Below are 20,601 nucleotides of genomic sequence, written 5' to 3'. Positions count from 1 at the left end.
TTTCTTCATGAAGGTAAAAAGTAGTTCTCTATACTTTTAAAAACCAAACCTTCTTTTGTGTATTGATTTCTGTATTTTGTGTTTGAACCAGCCAGAAAACGCAAAGAAACTGCAGCCAGAGTGAATTTGACTTTAATTCATTAAAGGCACAAGTCCAAAAACAACAAATCACATCGTTTGCAGTCCATGTTCTTTAATGACAGAGTCATAGATAAATGAGGTTGTTTTGGAGCATGGAGAAGTCTCAGTCAGATGTGGTCGTTATTTGTTGAGCCCGTTCATGTTCTCAGGAACAAGGCCTTCCATGACGGCACGCTTCGACTCCAGGATCTGCAAAAAGAAAACAAAGATGTTTGATCTTGTTGACGTTGTCGATTTTCTGGATTGTTTTCATTCAACAGTCAAAGTTAACTCACCTGGAAGTTGCTGCTCAGGCCGATGATGCTCTGCATGTTTGTGCTGTAGTAACCCAACACGTACTGTCCACCGAGCAGAGGGATGTCATCCTTCTCCACAGATATCTGTAAGCAGGACATGCACACGTCTGTAGATCTGCAGTCTCATCATCACCTGCTTTTAATGCAAACGCTTCGTTTTACCTGGATGAGTTCATTTGTCTCTGGCAGCTCCTTCTCCCTCACCCACACAAAGGTCTCATAGTCGCACGCACTCTTAAATCCCACCTGCAGGACGACAAACTCATGACCTCTGATCTGTCTTCTCTGATATTATTAGTTGTTCTGTCTCAGTACCTTGTACAAACCGATCCAGTCCCACGTGGAGGACATGAAGTCCTCTTGAACAGTGTAGTTAAGGAGCGCGTCCTGGTCAGCGCTCCACACACCCACAGGAGAGACGTGAACCACGAGTGTGTCGAAGCATTTCCTCAGCTGTGGGACACAAGTTTTTATTAAATAACCACAACTGACAACAACAACAATACACAGTGTACAACACTTACCTCTACACTGAAGGTTGCAATGACAGGTTTGTGGTCACTGATGCCGTAGTTCATGTCACTGTCGTATTTATCCTGCGTGACCAGGATTGGAAACTCATCCTGTCCGTCATCAGTAGAAATCACTGCCTTATCGTCGTCCTCTGATGGTGGAGTTTGGGGTTTGATGCGCCAGAGGATCCGGTCTGTCCACGCTGGCTTCCTCTTCTTACCACTGAGCAAAGCAAGCAACACTATAGTGAGTAAATGTCACATTTCTATTTGTTTTTATACAGAAATACAAGAAAGAATGGCATTAAAGGTCAAACAGCAAGCACACGCAGTGCAGAGTTAATCATTATGAAGACATGAGTGACGTCAGGATTTGACAAACAACTCATGTCGACATACGTTCACTCTAAAAAGCAACAAATGCATAATGCAGATACAAAACAGTGGGGATGCTGAGAGCAGGAGGAGCTGCAGAGCCCGGTGACATAAATCTGCACTTCATCACCACAGTGTCTCCAGTTACTTCCTTCATACATACAAACATATGTATGCAACCTCACCTATGTTAAAGAGGGTTTCAAATCTATGGAGACACCCACCTGGGCGGGTCTAGCTCCCTGTACCAGGCCCCTAACCAGACAGAGAGCAGCCACCAGGTGAGGGAGGTGAGGAGGAAGAGGAGGGTGGTGCTGCAGCGCTGCAGGGGCCTGGGTCTGTACATGGTTACAGGCAGCAGCGCCAAAGACCTCTTTCTGAGAGGAATATTAGGAATACTGTGGTGACTAAGGAACTAAAGGAGTGTGCGGCATGCAACACACACAAAAAAGGTGGAGGTGGTCTTACTGAAAACCAAACCACGTCTTTGGAGAGCTGTACAACATTCAAATGGAAACAACACAGATGCACAGATGAGGTTTGGCTGCATGTGCCACACGTGTGTGTGTGTGTGTGTGTGTGTGAGACGCTCGTGTTACCTGGTGTCATAGGTGTTTGAGTTACGGTCAAACTTGTAGGTGGGTTTAAAATTTAATGGCCCTTCCTCAAATTCCTGCAGGAACGCTTCCTTCTGCTTCATCATGGTGAGCTGCAAAATAAATAATAATATAAGTCAGTATGAGAAGCTGTGTGTGTGTGTGTGTGATGTGTGTGTGTGTGTTTTAAACACATCACCTGGTCTTTGCCCCACAGTAAATTCACACGTCCACTGTTGATGGATGAGCGGAGGAAGTGCAAACCATGGTCTGCGATCCTGAAGTTCAGGTCACCAAAGCAGAACACCACCCTGTGTGAGAGGAGGGGACAGTTGTGGTTTTACCTTCTACACAACAACAACAACAACCCTCAGTGTGTGTGTGTGTGTGTGTGTGTGTGTGTGAGCGCTGACTCATGGTCCAGGACGTGAGGCGTGTCGCTGATGTCAAAGTCTTGTGTCTCCAGGATGTGCTCGAACTCATCGACGCGCTCCAGAGCGTAGTTCATGTGAGCTGAGAGGTGACAGTTGAGGAAGCACAGGGTGTGGCCATAGAAGGAAAACCGCATGGACACGCCCCCTTTATTACCCTGAGAGCACACAGGAGACACTGTAGTCTCATATATGCAGCAGAAGAAACATCTATCCATCCATCATCCATCATCCATCATCCATCCATCATCCATGCATCATCCATAATCCATCATCCATCATCCATCATCCATCCATCATCTATCCATCATCCATCATCCATCCATCATCCATCCACATGAGGGAGTAAAATAAATAATTAACAATCATAAACTAAAATAATAAAGATGCAGCACGATCATGTTTAAATGTGTTAATTTGCTGTAGGTTTACAGTTCCCAAACTGTGGTATGTGTACCACCAGTGGTACGTGTTCTACTGTAAACCAGAGTATGTGATGAGAGTGGATGAAATAATAATAATTAGAGTCACTTTATCTCTCACTCAAACAAATTATCTTAAGCTGTAGCTGACTTTGCTTTTTTGGTATAAAAAGTTTCTTTTCTTTTTCTCATGAAATGTGATGTTTGTTCCTTTGTAACTCACATTATGAGTGAAAGTGTTTGTGTTTGTGTTTGTGTTCCACTGAGTGTTCTTTGTTAGTGATTTCATTCTCTCAGAGCTGTTGATGTTTCACTGAACAAACACAATGCTCTTTCATAACCCGCTCAAACTCGGAGGATTCCTGGGGAACACACTGTAACCGTGTTGTTGTCTCTGCTCTCAACGTTGTGTTAACATGTTTGTTACCCAGTAGCCGAAGATGCCGGTGCGTGTGTAGGTGGTCTGGATGTTTCTGATGAACGGCAGGTGAATTTGTTTGGCAAAAACCAGCAGCAGCAAACCCTGCATCCTCACTGATGTCACCTGGAAACAGTGAGCGAGTGAGATCAGAGCAGAGTTAACACAGAGCATCACTGATGCTTCTTTACATGACTATGTTTAAACATAAGAATGATTTGCAACATGCAGTGTTTTATATCCTTTTTTCAGCACAAACTAAAGCCTGAATATGTGACCTACAATCACACACACACAGGATGTCCATATAAGGAGTTGTGTATTATTCCCATGGGTGCAGCTGTGAGCACTGAGGGTTATTAACCCACATGATCAACGTATATGAGCTTTAAAATATAAAGACATGTTTATTTCTCAGTGTAAAAGTCGACACACAGAGGCAACAGCAACACTGAACTATTGATGCAGTGCAGGTGTCGTCTCTCACCTTGATGAATCCTCTGGGAGCCAGTGTGTCCATAAACATGTGGCTCCAGGAGTCGTCCACCACCAGGTCTGAGATGAACCTCACAGGCGTGGAGTTCACCTCCTGCAGACTGACAAACACAAACACAACACAAACACACAACAACAACAGCAGTCAGTAATCTAACCGTGCTGCGGTGGTCCAGAGTGACAGTTTTCCATCACTCACCCAATCACGTAGAGGTCTGTGGGAGGCTGGACATCGAGCTGCAGCAGAGACGTCACGTCTTCAGGAGGCTCCGCTGTGGCCACGTTCCACGTCACCATGTGCAGCCTGTAAGTGTGTGTTTTTATTGGTTCAGCACAATAATTGTACAATGTTTGCATTTGACTTAGATTCAAAGTTAGAGTATCTTCACTGTCATAATAAACGTGGAGCATGATAACAACTCTCTGTGTGTGGACCTGAAGGCGTCTGAGGGCACGGAGCGTCCACAGAGCTGAAAGGCTTCGTCCAGCGTGCGCGACACTTCCTCACTGGCTTCATCGTCAGAGCTCATGTCCTCGATGCAGGTGAGCAGCTGCGTCAGACGCTGGCGGAGGAGAACCTTTGACCTCGAGCCCTGAGACGCTGAGCTGCTCATACTGTCTGAGCGCACACGCACACCTGTGTCTGTGAAGAAGTCCATCTTTGTGTTGTGGCTCAGGGAGTTTATTTCAAAAAAGAAAATGAAAACAATCCTGTGAACAGATTCCTCCTCAGACTTGTGCTGGATGGACTGCAGCCATGTGATGTCACCTGGTTTGTCGTTGGTGCCTTCACAAAACTGACCCGGAATGAAACTGTGAGGAAGCCCAGAGTGCAGAGCGTGTGTGCTGGTGTGGTCCCGTCTGTGGCTCAGTCCTCTGTGGTCCCGTCTGTGGCTCAGTCCTCTGTGGTCCCGTCTGTGGCTCAGTCCTCTGTGGTCCTGCAGCGATGGAGCAACCATTCACAGAGCCGTGGGGTCGACTCAGGAATGTGGGCAAGAATGAGTCCGATTTGGACTCTAATCGCTGGCATGTGAGTGTGTGTGTGTGTGTGTGTGTGTGTGTGTGTGTGTGTGTGTGTGTGTGTGTGTGTGTGTGTGTGTGTGTGTGTGTGTGTGTGTGTGTTTGGGTCACATGGAGAACCAGGAGTGGACTTGAGGTTGATCCTCCATCTTTGTGCTGCAAGACTTGAGCAAGGGTTCAGATCCCTAAGAGGTTTTAGTAAAGCTCAGCTGAGAAGTCTCACTCTGTGATCCCAGCCGTGCATTAGTGAGCGCACATCAGCTCAACAATAGCATTAGCTTCCTTTGACCTCAATCCAGCCTCTGCTCATATCGATGAAAGGTTATTGTTGGAGGAGCTGAACGCAGAATTCTCAGTGATGTTTATACAGATCATTATAAACTACAAGTGCATTTTTAATAACTCTAAATGTTATTGTTCCAACAAACTCATTGCACAATACATTTCAACAGATGCAACTGTTTTAGAGATGATAGATTCAGCTTTAGGAGAAAAGCTCAGTTTCAGAAAAGAATCTGTTGTTTTAAAACAAATGTAGAAAAATAAAAGTGTTACAATCCAAGTCCATCTGATTCTGAGACGATGGACTGACTGTAATGACTTTATTATTATGGATTACATGCATCATTGAATACAACAGTGATTACATTTACCTTAAAAAAATGAGCCCTTTATTAAAAACAAAGCTGATCTAAACCACATGAAGAGACTTAGAGCACATTCTTAAAGACAAGTGTTAAGTGGATAAAAGACAGGGATTTAGTGCAGTGAGAAAAGCTTCATCACACAAAGACTATGTTTGACTGAGCTTTAGAAAAGTTACAATCCATTAAGACACAGACTTTCTCAGTGTGTGTGTGTGTGTGTGTGTGTGTGTGTCTGGACAAATAAAAAGATGATGAACACCAGTCTTACCTGCACTTGTCTTTCCCAACACTTCGAAATTTTCCAGCGCTCATTTTCTCCCCTGCACACACACGCACGCACACACACACACACACACACACACACACACACACAAAGTCATTTCTGAAATGGCTTTGTAATCGTATCAAACCTCGTGTTAAAGGGACAGTGTCACAGAATAAAACATTTCATCAAACACATTATCTTTAATATATATATATATATATATATATATATATATATATATAAAATAAAATATAAAATATAAATGTTTATGGGAGTGTTTTACTAAAATGACTATAACCCTGTTAACAAATGTAACTGCTGATGTGACACTGGTGTCCACTCACACGTGTCATGATCTTCTTTCCTCTGAACGTGACCTGAATCATTAAATCCTCACGATCATGTTCACTTACATTACAGACTCATTTTCACAGATTTCCATTCATGGATGGAGTTCATTTTTTGAAGTCGCCCCCTAGTGGCTGATCACTGACAAACCTGAAGCCTGTGTCTGTGGTTGTGATGCTGGTTAAAGCAACAACGATGCATTTTATTCTAATAACAGAGTCATAACTGATTCCAATAACCATCTGCATTCTGTTCAGTTTAATGTTTGTTGTTAGGTTTTTGATCCAAAACAAACTCAGATGAGACACTTTGACAAATGTCAGGACAATGCAGACAAAGATCCAGCCGTCTTATCACGGTCACTAATATTCTGGTAACAACTGCCGATGCTGCAAAGAATCCCAAAACATTTCACATTCCGCGACCTGGGAACGACACTCAACATTGAACGATCTCTGCCGACGGCAGCTTTAAACTTTTAACTTTCACTCGTGCAAAAGACGAAAACAGCTCAAACACAATCTTTCTTTTACTAATCTGATGCAGAACGAGTCTTTTGTCTGGAGACCATTACATAGTATATAGTACATAGTACATTACCCAGATCTGTGTGTCTCTCTCGTGGCGTCTGGAAGAAACCGCAGACCCCCTGTGCACAGACGACAAAGATCTCCAGAGGGGAGTCCAGAGTCTGGACCTGTTTTCCTACGCTGAGTCCCGTTGTCTGACTCTTTCACTTCCCTTCACTCTGTCCCCTCTGGTTCTCCCTCACACTCACGACCTGCTCTGGACTTAAAGCAGAACATCGGATCAAGCTCTTATCCCAGGTTGGCTCACAGTGCAGTCACAAAGTATTCTCTCAGTCATGAATGGACATGTGTGTACACTGAATGTCACCATGACGCATGGCGTTTGTTGCATTAAAGCTCTCTTTGTGAGTTCATCAATAATCCTCCACTTTCTTCACAGTATGGAATGTGTCCGAGCTCCTTTACTCTGGTGTTTTCACCACTTCATACACGACACACTGTGTTTTAAATAACCTTTATGCTTCATTTCTCTTGTTTTGGCTGCTGTTCATCTTTGCCACTCGACGCCTGATTCATTTGAGCCTGTGTGCTCTCCGTCGCCCGCTGCTCTCTCAGTTTTATTTAACTCACAGGTGCTTTCATTCTTTACATAATTACAAGAATCCCCGGACTCTCTGTGTTTGACCCGAGATAATGAAGCAGTGATGAGATCACTGCACTGACTCCCAGTGTCTCAAAGGCTTCACTTTTATTTCAGTTTAATGAAGTTTAATGAAGTATTACAGCCTTGAGCGAGGCAACGTTTAAGTCAAAGAGAAACATGGAGCAAAGACACAGACCAGATCTTCAGATCAGACGAGGACCAACATAGAGTGATGACGTCCTGAAGCCACGAGACCTGGACGGTTCAAGGACAAACTCGCTTAGGCTGCATATTTAAAAATATCTCAACAAACACAGTCTCGACACGCCTTTGACAGAAGACAGAAGAACAAACCTCATCAGAGGGACAATGGAAAGTGTTTCTCTGGTCATTTCTCCTGGTGAAACCACAGCCTGGGCCTCTATGAAGTAGCAGAGTGTTGTCTTTGTCTTTTAAATTTAGCTCTTGAAACTTTGTTCATTCATTCATTTTCATTCACGAAAGGTCAGGTCAAACCCTGGAAAGGTCACCAGTTCATCACAGGTCAAACACACAGACACAGAAAGGCCCTGGGTGAAGACTGGGTCACAAACCCAGGTCTTTTTGCTGTAAGGCAACAGTGCTAGCCGCTCCTCCACCGTGTGACTCCAGCAGAACTCTATAGAATAATAATTAAAGGTGTTTTAAACACTTTTTCTCCTGACTTGTGTGCGATCACTGCTTCGGTGTAAAACAAAAACCAGTCGACATGTTCACGTACAGTTGCTCTGCTTCTTTTTATTCACTTCTTATTTCTCCAATGTACAATAGATTTATTGGAAGATGGCAAAAAGACACTGAAATTCACAATTAAAGAAAGAAAAACAGGAGACAATTGAACATAAGTGAGAGAAACAGACACAGAGAGAGATTTAAGTTTAAAAACAGTTTGGGAATCGTTTGGTTTTACACTCGGATTATAAAATAACAGATGATCTCTGGTTTGAAACGTGTCACCAGGCTCTTTAAAGAATTCTACTGCCTCTGAAGTTGATTCTGTGGATCAGTGAACTGACCCAAGCTGCCTTTTATCTGTTGTTGTTTACACCAAGTTTCATTTCCAGTGAGAGTTCAAAGACAACAAGAGGAACAACGTTCAGAACAAAAATAGATATCTATACACTGTCCTGTCCACGAGACACCAGGAAGAAGTCAACAGGGTTTTTATTATTTTTTTGTTTTTCCTCACTCCGCTCCTTTCTCACCACTTTTACACTAAAACCTTGTGTAAGAATACATTTATTATGTCTACAGCTGACACGACGCGGTCGTCAGCGACTACAACTACAACACGTCCTCACTGTGTGTGTGTGTGTGTGTGTGTGTGTTTCAGGATGGAACGAGAGGGTTTGGTCAGGTTTGGCAGGACAGTCTGGTCAATACATATATATATATATATATTTATTTATTTATATAGATTTATTTATGTGTTCATCTACACTGATTTATTTACAAAGTCAGTACATAAAGTCAGTACATCCACGGAGCTCCATGACTCAGATGTTTAATGGACGCAGACACAGACGTGTGGAGCCGCTTCTTTAAAGAGGAGACAACAGACGTTTCCTCTGAGGACATGAATGATGACATCACACGTCACAGAAAGATGAAACAATGAGGAATAATTCCCAGAGAGCCGCACTATCTATTTAAGTTTTTTTAAAAAGGAAATTTTAAATTTGAATGAATAAACTGGCTGCTGTGCTTTGTCTCTGCTTGCTTTAGTTAAACGCAATAAAAGGACAAACCTACTTTATTCAGTTAAATGGTGAACGTGTGAAATCCACTCAAAAACATTGAAGTTTAACGTCTGCATTTCTACATGTGTGTGTGTGTTGCGTGCTCTTTAAAGTTTCCACACTGTGAAATATGAAAATGAAAAATAAAAATAAACTCATGTAGACTCATGCATTTACCCAACACTCCAGCAGTGACGGGAACAGACTGTAAAATACATATATTTATATTATTTGTGTCATGGTAGTTATTGCTATCACTGGATAATACCGTTTATCCACTGGAGGAATGACAGGGAAACAGAGACGACATGAAAAACACTGCGTTCTAATCGTCTACTTTACATTTTCACTCATTCCTTCCGTGTGTGTGTGTGTGTGTGTGTGTGTGTGTGTGTGTGTGTGAACATTGCTTTATACTTTTAGAATTTATAAGATTATCTTCACTTCCTGCACTCTGAAGCAGTCAGGTTTTAAAAAGGCTGAAGGAGAAATGAAAACATCGAGCTGGAAACTTTAAAAACCACGCACACACACGAGCGCACACACACGAGCGCACGCACACACACAAGTAGTAGCAGATCAACATAAAATAAAAGGCGGTCGTTGAGCAGATTTAACACCAGTGTGACCTCATAACTGCAAGTGTGTTAATTAATTTGAGCAAAAAAAAAGGAAACACCAACTTCAACAAACGGAGAAGAGGAGGAGGCAGCAGTGATGATGATGATGATGATGATGATGATGAAGAAAGAAACACTGAGCAGGTGCAGACTGAGCTGGAAGAAAAAACATCTACACACAAAACTAAAAGACATCTTTAAAAACCCTGTTTATATATATATATTTAAATACAATTATTCTGTATATACACACACTGGAATATCTTAATAAATCTTAATAAATCAATCAATCCTAAAATGCAGAGAGAATAAATGACAATATTCTCTGTGGTTTAGAACACTTTAAAGACTGAGAGGGAGGGAGGGAGAGAGACAGACAGACAGACAGACAGGGGACTGACTGACTGACTGACTGACTGATCTAAAGTGTTGCTACTGAGGCCTCAGTTATTACAGTAAAATGAAGGAAACAAACAAACAAACAAAGGCAGATGGGAGGACAGTGGGATGGAGATCAGCTCCCGGAAAAACCAGATTGTAGAGTTAGGACCGGCCGGTCAGGTGGAGCAGGAGGAGGATGTGAATCCGCTGGTGTCTGGGTATTCTGGTCTGAAAGAGAGAGACAGAGAGACAGGGAGAGAGACAGGGAGAGAGACAGGGAGGATGAGAGGGAGGGAAGAGTCTGAAGCTACAGTCGTGACGCTGTTAAAGCAGCATCAGCACCGAGGAGGACGACCGTCGGTGCCAGTGAGACTCGTCTGAGGAATTCACAACCATCTCACAGAGTCTTAGAGACGCAGCAGTGAGTCAAATAACCAGTGTGTTGTGTTTACTGTGTGGATACAGACGTTCCTCTCACCTGATGAGCAGCAGCAGCAGCAGCAGCAGCAGCAGCAGCAGCAGCATTCACAGTGTGACTCAGCCTCAGTCCTCTGCCGCCGTCATTCCCTTCACTGGATCCTTAACTCTCATCTGACAAACACAACAGAGGAGTCAGGGCCACATACAGTAAAACACAGTTTCATCTCAGCACAATAATAGCATAATAACTGTTTTACATTTAATCAAGTGTCTCTTTTCTCAAGTAAAACATTACTTGAGAAAAATAAGAACAATTTCAACAATATTAGGCCTAAATTTACCGTTCACACTCGGCTGAAACACTTCACCGATGATTCATCGATGACTAAATGACTCGTCAGCTGTAAGTGTGAGTGTTTTTAAAGCATTAAAGGAGCTTCTGAAGTGTGAATATTTTCTGAAATCTTTAAGAACTGAATCATTTTTGGGTTTTTGGACAAGAGTGGATTATTCCATGTATCGTGAAAACAGTCGACAGATTCATCCATTATGAAAACAATCGTTAGTTGCAGCCGTCTATAAAGACACAACGAGGTATCACAGGCATCTGGAAGTGAAAAATATAGTATTTTAACAAATTCATCCTGTGTGCCGGACTGGACCCTCTGACAGGCCGGTCCTGCCGGTCCTGCCGGTCTTATCAAACAGAAATCAAATCCTTAAATAAACCATAAATCCCCTATGTGCTCCTCACCTCCTCCAGCTCCTCACGTGTCTGGTCCTCCTTACGGCGAATGTCGTCCATGCTCAACTCGATCCACTTGTCCATCCAACAGAAGAGCTGACGGTGGAAGTTAGTGAACAAGCGCTTCTCTTGCTGCGGAGGAGAGGAGAGGAGAGAGGGGAGAGGAGAGAGGGGAAGGATCGAGTCACTGTGGGTTTGGAAATACTGGATTTTTAAGTGCCTCCACAGGAGGATGTGACATGTACAGTATGAACAGTATGTACAGTATGAACAGTGAGGTACTTTTCCCCTAACTTTTAATACTTAAACCCTAACACGACCCCTGACATAAAGGTGTGTGTGTGTGTGTGTGTGTGTGTGTGTGTGTGTGTGTGTGTGTGTGTGTGTGTGAGAGACGAACCTTCTGAATGAAACTCTCCACTTTATTCTGAAGCCCGAACCACTTGAACTTGACAGTGACCAGTTTGTAGGCACACATGTGAGGCCAGGAGGTGTTAGGGAGCTCCTTCTGCAGGAACATCAACACAAACAAAATAAACATATATATATATATATATATATATGTATATGTACACACATATGTCTATATATACACAGTAGACTTAATGATTTCCATTCATATACATTTTTAGATCATTTAAAATTGGAATTATTAGACTATTGTGTATAAAGTTGTTTACATACAAGACTTCAATGCTTTTCAAACCTGTTGCCAAACGACAAAGCAATTAAATATTAACATTTGTGTTTTATTTTTGGTATTTCAGCCTTCAGTGTGGACAGGACAGTGAGTGTGATCAGTAGCAGAGTGATGAAGATGAAGGTGTTGTTGCTGAAGGTCTTTCTTATTGTATTTCAATAAACTTCACCTTCCAGTCTGGTCGTAGAGGGCCTCGGCCAGTCTTCACTGACTTATATTTAGATGGATCCTCCTCCTCCTTAAAGTCCTGGACAGACCACATGAGGAGAAACCACATTGAAGCACGAGGATCGAGAGAGAGAGAGAGAGAGTAATAATCATCCTGAGCAGCATATTCACCTTCTGGTCCACTTGGCTTCTGTCTGCAATATCAATATAGACGACCTCCACCTTCTTCCAAGTCTCTGCATCCAAACGATGAACCTGCAGCAGAAGCACAGAGTTCAGATCACACACATGACGACACACATTTCTCTGACCATCACAGTTACTGTAAAACTATCACAAATTAACTATGGGAGCTTGTTTGATTGACGCAGTAGAAGAAAACAGCAATAACCAAAAATGACCCGTAGCAACTACTACTGCTACTACTGTACGCAGCTCACACACACACACACACACACACACATACACCTTCTCTGCTAATTACATTCTGTTGTAATCACATTTTCAAGTTGTCCCATGTCAGGTTTGTGCCACGTCTCGATCTTGATCATGAAGTTGTCTTTCATGAACTCATTCTGCAGAGAAGAGAGAGAGGGGACCGTGAGTGACGAGGGACAGTGAGGGACAAACAAAGACAACATCGCTCCTTCTGCTGCTGATAAACACACAGTGTCGGTGTGACGTGCACAGACAAACACATGCATGCACGCGGGAGTAATGATGTCTGACTGTCCCTGCTGCTGCTGCTGCTGCTGCTGATGATGAAATGGATCAAATGTCTTTCTCAACTTTCCCGTTAATGTCGTGCCTCAGTGTGAATCAGAGTGTGGTTTGTGTACACGTTAACACGGATGATTGATGCACAACAGAAAAATGTACTTACAGTGAGAACTGCAGAGCCACATGAAAGACGTGCGGAGGAGCAAACAAAGAAAGAAGTATTTATCAGTGAGAGGAGCACGAGCGTGGTCAGGCTCTGCCTTTCAATACCCTCTGGTGCTTGTATAACAGATGGCTTTCAGGAAGCTGTGTGTGTGTGTCTGTGTGTGTGTCTGTGTCTGTGTGTGAGAGAGAGAGAGAAAGAGAGTGTGTAAAGCTCAAGTGATTGCATGACTCTCCTCACTGGACACACAATAAATTATTCAGCTCCTCCTGCCTTGAAGGTGACAGAGATCCAGACAAAGAGGGAGAGAGTGAACACTTCAGCATCAGCACTGTGTCCTTTAAGGTATTTGTGTCACTTTGTTTAGCATTAACGTGACACAGTGATATTCATGGCATCAATCATATTAACACTCACTCACAGAGCTGATAATACACAACATGCTTTTTCACTTATTATTATGGGAAGTGGAAAATAACTTTCAGAATTCCTTGGTCTGTGACATGATTTTTACCACGAAACAAACATCTCACTTTAGTTTGATTGATTTATTTTGCGTGTGTGTGTGTGTGTGTGTGTGTGTGTGTGCAGCGTGTGCGCGTGTGCGTATTACCTGTGCAACAGTACGGGTACGCGTTCCAGGCTTTCTCGTGAATACTGAGAGCAGAAGACGGAGCCAAAATTCTGATGTATGTCGGCACTTTACTGGACCAAAGGAGAGTGAATAAGAAGAAACCAGGTTCAAGTTTAATCACTGCATATTTCATGATGTCACTATATATTTAACCTGGACATAAAAGGTATTTCAATAGAAAAAAAACATTAATCTCGATAAATAATCTAAATAATCTAGACAGTTTTATCATTATCATGCAAGTCAGTTTTTTAAGCTTTAAACAGAAGCAGGTTAGCTGCTGCTACAATCATTCATATATTACTTATCTCATCTACACACGAGTACAGTGTCAATCTTTTCATGCAACATGTAGCACATAGTTCCCAAATGAATCCTTAAAAAGAACCTGTCATTTTGTAGCTTTCTAACGCACGTAAAGAGAAACAGGAAGACGATTCTTGCTTTTCCACGACACAGTTCTGGCACCTGAGACTTTTTTAGTAGCTGCTCTGGAAAGAGACGATAATCTCCAACATACAGCAGTGAGGTCTGGTGTATTTAGGGGAAAAAAGTGCTTACCTGTGCAAATGGTAAATTTTGTGTGTGTACTGTCCTTTCTCTCCCTCTTTCTCATAGGGCTCGTTCTTTAGCACCTCCACTCCTTCTCCTCCACCCGTCTCATTCTTACTGGCCTCTGCCACAGAGTACAGCTGACCCACCTGATACTGAGGAGAAGACAAAAGAAACACAACTGTGTGTTATTGTGTTATGAGCACATCTATTTCAGTCTTCACAACCTCTGCTCCAGTGTTCATGCGAGCGTTTAAACACAGGACAATGGCTGCTTTCATTTCTAAATCACCTCTAATCCACCGTGTAACCTTTAGACAAAGGAGAACCAGCGCACAGACACACTTAACGTGGTTCACGTGAAACAAGAGATTACAATTATGATTCTTTAAGTCTTTCAAAATCATGATGTAAAACCAAACCATGAGAAAGTCAAAGACGAACTGTTTATACAAAAAATAAAGCAATGAATGTATCCTGTCTCTGCTGACAATAACCGATTTAACTTACTTATAAATACATGTGTCACTCTAACCACAATTATAAACTCATTTGTGGACACATTGATACCCAGAATAACCACGCGCGCTCCCGATGCATCAGTTAAAGTTATATCAGGCTATATCTGCCTTAAATCAGCTGATTTGATGAGACGCAGGAGCAGCACAGGCTCCTCAGTAACACAAAGATAACTCAACCTTGCCTGGTGTGGTGTGACTGCGTGTTGATTTAACCAGGGATTCAACAGCTGGAAGAATGTCACTCCTCTACAATAACAGCATTTCCATTTCAATCTAATCAAGGACAGAATAAATGTTTGGTGTTTGTGGCAAACAAGAAAGAGCAATAAAGTTTTTAAATCAACTATCGAACTGATAAAATGATTATCCTTTCATTTGGTCTTTTTCCTGCATCGTCACGTGACATTTCTGCAGGGAATCACCTCCACCATGTTTTAGAAGAAACACGAGCAGAGGGAGCAGAAGTGGATTGTTTATATACAGTACGTGTCATGGCTGAGTCTGAGGTGATACGGAATCATATCTTAAAATTAGGGCTGTCAAACGATTCATTTTTTTAATTAATGCGATTAATCGCATTTTTTCCATAGTTAACTTGCGATTAATCTCTATATTAAAAATATAGTTAGAATCAAATAAACACAAAGAAAAAATGTCACATCAGATTCAGAACTCTACAACTTAGCTTCATCACTCAACCACAGGACTAAATCTGCTGCTTGCTATTAGCCTGGACTGCACTGCCGGTATGTTTTAGTCGGTGTTAGCTCAGATTCTGTCGGACACAAGGCGCATATGACTTTTGTTTTGTCGACTGAGCCATCTTGAAGTTTTTTTAAAGTGAAACGAACCATTCAGAAGCCCGAGGGTATTTTTTTTCCATGACCACGGTTTGAATAGAAGAAGTATTGCGCTCATTCTTCTTCTTCTTCTTCTTCGTCTCTGCTGTTGGCAAACAACTTGAAGGTGCCTTACCGCCACCTGGCCTGGAGGTCCCACACTACAGTCTAGTAGAGGACAAACTGGGCCGCGATTAACCGCGATCAAAGAAAAAGAACAACAATTAACGCGTTAACTATGACAGCCCTACTTAAAATGTATCACAGACAATTTAAGTTGACTCCAAAATGATGCAGATGTGACAAGAAAAGTAAACTAGACTGGAAATGAGGAAAACACGGGACATGAATATAAAAGGACGAGGTCAGAGGACAAAGACTTTGCAGACCCACATCTTAATATGACAGATGTTCATGTTTAATATCAGATCAGATCAGATCATCATATCCAAGTCGTTTCAACTTACCTCATCCACAGAGATGGGAAGAATCACTCGACTGAAAGAGAAGGAAAAAATGAAGAAAGTTACTCCAAAACATCACAAAGCAACAACTGACCCTAAAACTCTGCTTCTATTCTCGACAATAGATTCTTCTCGTGAACACTTGTGTAAAACTATTCTTCACATTCATACATTTAATAATAATAATTTAAAACTTAAATATAAACTGCATTCAAACACAATCTTTATGCATGTAGGGTTTTAGAAGAGAATTCTACTGCTGATAAAAGTGACTTATTAAAAGGTAAAACAGTAGCTGACGATCATGCAGTGATGGTGGCGACTGAACACGGCTCTCTGTAACTGTCTAACTGTGTAACTGTGTCCCACATAAAAAACACTTCACTTCACAAGCTAAGAAGTTCACACAAAGCAAAGTGTGAACTTTGGCAGATGATCCTGTGTTCACTGTAAAACTAGGAAAATAAAGAGGCAGAGATGACAGTAAACTGTAAAATCCCTGTTTTTACATGTTTTTAGGGATAAAATACAATCAAATATAGATTTTATAAGCATAAAGGGAAACTTTGTCTGCTGCTGCTGACTTCATTATGCACCAGGAAGCTTTGAATTATTTCAAATGTTTCTGCACGTCAGTATGCATGTAGCACGTTGTTGCTGCACTGGATATAAACGAGCTCACACAATGTGCATATATCATATAGATAAAGCTGTATTTTTACTCTTTGTTAACATCATTTCTTTGTCACAGACTCTGTTTTAATCCCTGTGTTTCCTCATCAGAGGAACAAATGGACACATGACTGAAAACATTGTCACACAATGACACAACGACGGCATCCATATGAACACAAACGGTAACACGTGGTTCATGATGGTCTTTATGCATAATATACTCATTTATCTGAACACTGAAGTCTGTGTGACATAAATGTGATCATTACAAGTTGAACTTTTTTGTTTACCGGTCATTAAGTGTGTGAGTGTATATTATTTATAACACATCTAAGAAATCCACTAACATTCACAAATAAACTGTATATAAAATCAATTAAACACTGATATGAATCAAAATTGCTGAGAAAAAAAAATCTACTCTTGACTTTACTTACAGGAGCTATTAATGTGTCTAATATATTATTTCAAATGTTCACATTAGTGTCATTTAGTATAGGGAAACTATAGGGAAGACTTTTTAAAAGTAAAACAAGGACTCCTTGTGGAAAACTCCTCGGTCTCCAGTGTCTTTGTGTTGCTTCAGGAAACACACACTATTAACGTTCAGGAAAGAGTGGAGTTTTTTAGGTCAGTGGTTCAGGTGAACAGAAGAGTCTGGACTAGAGTCAGGGGGACAGGGATCAGTTCACTCTCTCTTGACCCCCCCCCGATGGTTATCTGGGCCTGTGTGTGTGTGTTGGTGTGCAGTGCATTCAGTATTTAATCATGAATGATTTAATTAATTTCCAGGCAGAGTGCTGAAGTCCAGATTCTTCCTAATCACTTCAGCTCTTTAGCCAACGCCATCACTCTGACCCTAAGCTGTTTTAGTGTTGAGCCACTCACTCACTCACTTTCATTCATTCATTCATTGATTAAAACACATGTGAAGTGAAATCAAGACAATAATCAATGTTGATAAATGTCTCCTCTCTTTAAATCACACTCTGATCAGACAGATGTTAGAGGCTGCCAGGACAAATGTGCACCATTTTCTTTTTAGACAAAGTAGACACCTGTGTACATACATATATGCAAGAGTATGTATATAATTGTACATGTATGTACATATGTGTACACGTATACATACGTGTACACATATGTGCAAGAGTATGTATATAAGTGTACATGTATGTACATATGTACACGTATACATACGTGTACACATATGTGCAAGAGTATGTATATAAGTGTTCATGTATGTACATATGTGTACACGTATACATACGTGTACACATATGTGCAAGAGTATGTATATAAGTGTACATGTATGTACATATGTGTACACGTATACATACGTGTACACATATGTGCAAGAGTATGTATATACTTGTTCATGTATGTACATATGTGTACACGTATACATATGTGTACACGTATGTATATGTGTACATATGTGCAAGAGTATGTATATAAGTGTACATGTATGTACATATGTGTACACATATACATACGTGTACACATATGTGCAAGAGTATGTATATACTTGTTCATGTATACATACGTGTACACATATGTGCAAGAGTATGTATATAAGTGTACATGTATGTACATATGTGTACACGTATACATACGTGTACACTTATATGCAAGAGTTTTGAAGAAAACTCATCTAAACATCTCTGATGTATAAATAACTTTAACTGATGATTTCTTTATCTCTGATAAAGAGCATGACAATAAAGCCCCTGTTGTTCATTTGAAGGCCAGTGTCGTGACATCAGTTTAATTGTAACCAACACAGGCCTCGTGAGTCAAAAATCCTCTGCACAGAGAGAGCTCACACTTCCTCTGCCATCCTGTCCTCTCAGCTCAGCTGTTACCTGACAAAACAGCATCTTCTCCTCCTTCAGCCACCTGCCTCGCTCCTCCCTCACCCCTCACCCCTCACCTCACCTCACACGGTCCCTGTTCCTCAGGAGATAAACGCCACAATGCGCCATCACTCGTTTCACCTTCACCGCGAATCAATAACATGGCCACAGCGGCTTATATGTATGGATGCTCGCTCGCGCTTAAACACCAAGTCTTTTCTCCTCCAGCAGCAGAAACAACAACGAATCTAACGTTTAAACATCAGAGCAGGAAAAGACGCGCACAACCGTGATGACAGACGTTTCAATGGAGGGCTCGTGATCAAGGATGTGAAGGACACAGCCCGAGTGTCTGCTGGTGTTACGACACGACTCGCTCCTCCACCATCTCGTTACATCCCGCGTGCACGCGCGTCCTCTCCAAGCAGAGGCGGTCACGTGCAACAACATCACTATATATATATTTAAATAAAAACATACATACATATATATATATATATATATATATATATACATATACATATATATATATGTATGTTTTTGGTGAATGAACCTGACAACGATCAACAGTATCTGAGTATCTGTAAATGATTCCTCATTAGCATGTGGAGCAGTTTTGTATCTGCATCATAAGCGGCTGTGACGTAGTGCTCACGTATACACGCTCATGTTTTCCGCAGCAGATTCATTTCCGGCTTGAAAAAACCCAGTGACGTGTTTATGACGCGCTGACGGACAGATGCGGTGCACGTGCCCACATCTGCTCCGAAACAGGTGGACGCGTGCACGCGCAGAGTAGCGGCTCGGTGAGGAGAGCAGTGGGCGGTGTAACACCGTCAAAGCGCGGTCCGTGAACGCCTCACAGCGACGATGGGGCGTCGTGAGCATTAAAGACGGTGACGGCGCGGAGTCAAACGGACACGGGACGTCGACATCGGCCCGGCCGCGCTACCGTAGACGCGTCCTGGCGACAATGGCAGCGCCGCGAGACGAGCCCAACGGACGCGCATTCACCCTCCTCTTCCTCTCTGTCACTCACTCATTCATTCACTTACATTCACTCAGTCATTGACAGCGACTTACTATTCCTTTATGAGCATGTTGAGGCGGTGCAGTGTTTCTCCGTTACAGGTTCACAGAGGCAGAGTGTATCCGAGCAGCTCCCTTCTCCGACGGTCTTTTCCTCCTTATCCGTCCGTGAACGCCGAACCGACTCACGCATGCGCCGTGCACTTCCGGTGCAAATCGGTTTCATTTTTTTTAAAACAAAACTTTATTTATGTGTTCACACGAATAAAATGAAATGGAAATTGTGTAAAACAAGAGACTTCCTGAAAAACAGACAGCTGTGAACCGTAATAATGAACGGTTCACATGTGAATACGTTTTTGGACACAAATAAATAAACAATTAGACATTAACTTTGACATGAAAATGAGAATTCTGGCTCTTTTTTTTACTCAGAATAATAACACATACATGGTTTAATTGTGTTTAAGTTCTCAGCCTTGCAACAGGATACTACGTCACTTATAAAATATATATTAGTAATGAATAATAATGAGATATTAAGTCAGAATAATGAGATAATAAATTATAATAATACAATTATGATATTGTATCTCATTATCATGATTAATGAGATACTAAATGTCACATACTTACTCATGATTATGAGGTAGAAGTCATCATTTCGAAATAGTATCTCATTATCGTGACATACAGTATAATATCATAATCATGAGATATTATCTCAAAATGATGACTCAGTATTTCATAATTATGATGTCGTCCGGGCGAGTGATTCATGTCTCATGTGAAAGAGAGCGCTTTGTCTTCTTTAATCTGAAGACAGTTCTTGATGACATCAGCTGTGTGCTCCCTGGTGGAACTGCATGATGGACAAGTGTCTGCTTGTATATCTCATCATTAATCCTGACCCAATTCCCAACTCCATTTACAGAAAATGTGACCCAAAGCTTGCAGGGAAACCTCCACCGTGCCTCACTGTTCCCTGCAGACAACAACAAACAAACTGACTTCTACTAAAGCCAAATCTTTCATATTCTGACTCATTGGTCCAGAACAACTGCTGCTATTGTTCTTCATTCTTTCATGAAGACCACTTCTGGTCAGACAGGAGGGATCAGGGTGAACCTGGTTTCTGCTGTTTCTGCTTCTGAGCTGCTGACATGTTCAACAGAAGACAAAACATCAGCTCACAGA

The 20,601-nt window shown here is 41.8% G+C and overlaps 2 protein-coding genes across 6 annotated transcripts; both read right to left on the bottom strand.

Moving 5' to 3' along the window:
• Positions 1 to 116: 116 nt before the first annotated feature.
• inpp5kb (inositol polyphosphate-5-phosphatase Kb) lies at positions 117 to 6,750 on the bottom strand. Of its 4 annotated transcripts, XM_044043026.1 has the most exons (14): positions 6,567 to 6,750; positions 5,622 to 5,673; positions 3,886 to 3,990; positions 3,679 to 3,787; positions 3,201 to 3,317; positions 2,334 to 2,509; positions 2,120 to 2,231; positions 1,924 to 2,033; positions 1,793 to 1,819; positions 962 to 1,172; positions 753 to 890; positions 600 to 683; positions 417 to 521; positions 117 to 330 (listed from the first exon to the last, which is right to left on the bottom strand). In XM_044043026.1, the coding sequence occupies exons 2-14, from the start codon at positions 5,663 to 5,665 to the stop codon at positions 262 to 264; spliced, it is 1,407 nt and encodes a 468-aa protein (XP_043898961.1). In that variant the 5' UTR covers positions 5,666 to 5,673; positions 6,567 to 6,750; the 3' UTR covers positions 117 to 261. The 4 variants fall into 4 exon arrangements, with proteins under 4 accessions (XP_043898961.1, XP_043898958.1, XP_043898959.1 ...); XM_044043023.1 differs by lacking the exons at positions 5,622 to 5,673; positions 6,567 to 6,750 and adding an exon at positions 4,122 to 4,758; XM_044043024.1 differs by lacking the exons at positions 1,793 to 1,819; positions 5,622 to 5,673; positions 6,567 to 6,750 and adding an exon at positions 4,122 to 4,757.
• A 1,146-nt stretch (positions 6,751 to 7,896) lies between these two features.
• Positions 7,897 to 19,583, bottom strand: pitpnab (phosphatidylinositol transfer protein, alpha b). 2 transcript variants are annotated; one of them, XM_044042712.1, is made up of 12 exons: positions 19,459 to 19,583; positions 15,848 to 15,878; positions 14,030 to 14,175; positions 13,448 to 13,539; positions 12,835 to 12,842; positions 12,452 to 12,526; positions 12,123 to 12,206; positions 11,953 to 12,030; positions 11,484 to 11,591; positions 11,093 to 11,215; positions 10,397 to 10,509; positions 7,897 to 10,146 (listed from the first exon to the last, which is right to left on the bottom strand). In XM_044042712.1, the coding sequence occupies exons 1-11, from the start codon at positions 19,473 to 19,475 to the stop codon at positions 10,462 to 10,464; spliced, it is 810 nt and encodes a 269-aa protein (XP_043898647.1). In that variant the 5' UTR covers positions 19,476 to 19,583; the 3' UTR covers positions 7,897 to 10,146; positions 10,397 to 10,461. The 2 variants fall into 2 exon arrangements, with proteins under 2 accessions (XP_043898647.1, XP_043898646.1); XM_044042711.1 differs by lacking the exon at positions 19,459 to 19,583 and adding an exon at positions 18,458 to 18,644.
• Between the last annotated feature and the right edge of the window lie 1,018 nt (positions 19,584 to 20,601).

This window comes from Solea senegalensis, linkage group LG13, assembly GCF_019176455.1.
Source record: "Solea senegalensis isolate Sse05_10M linkage group LG13, IFAPA_SoseM_1, whole genome shotgun sequence".
In the NCBI taxonomy this organism is placed as follows: Eukaryota; Metazoa; Chordata; class Actinopteri; order Pleuronectiformes; family Soleidae; genus Solea; species Solea senegalensis.
Note: the sequence above shows the minus strand (reverse complement) of the source record. Positions and strands in the feature narration are given on the sequence as shown.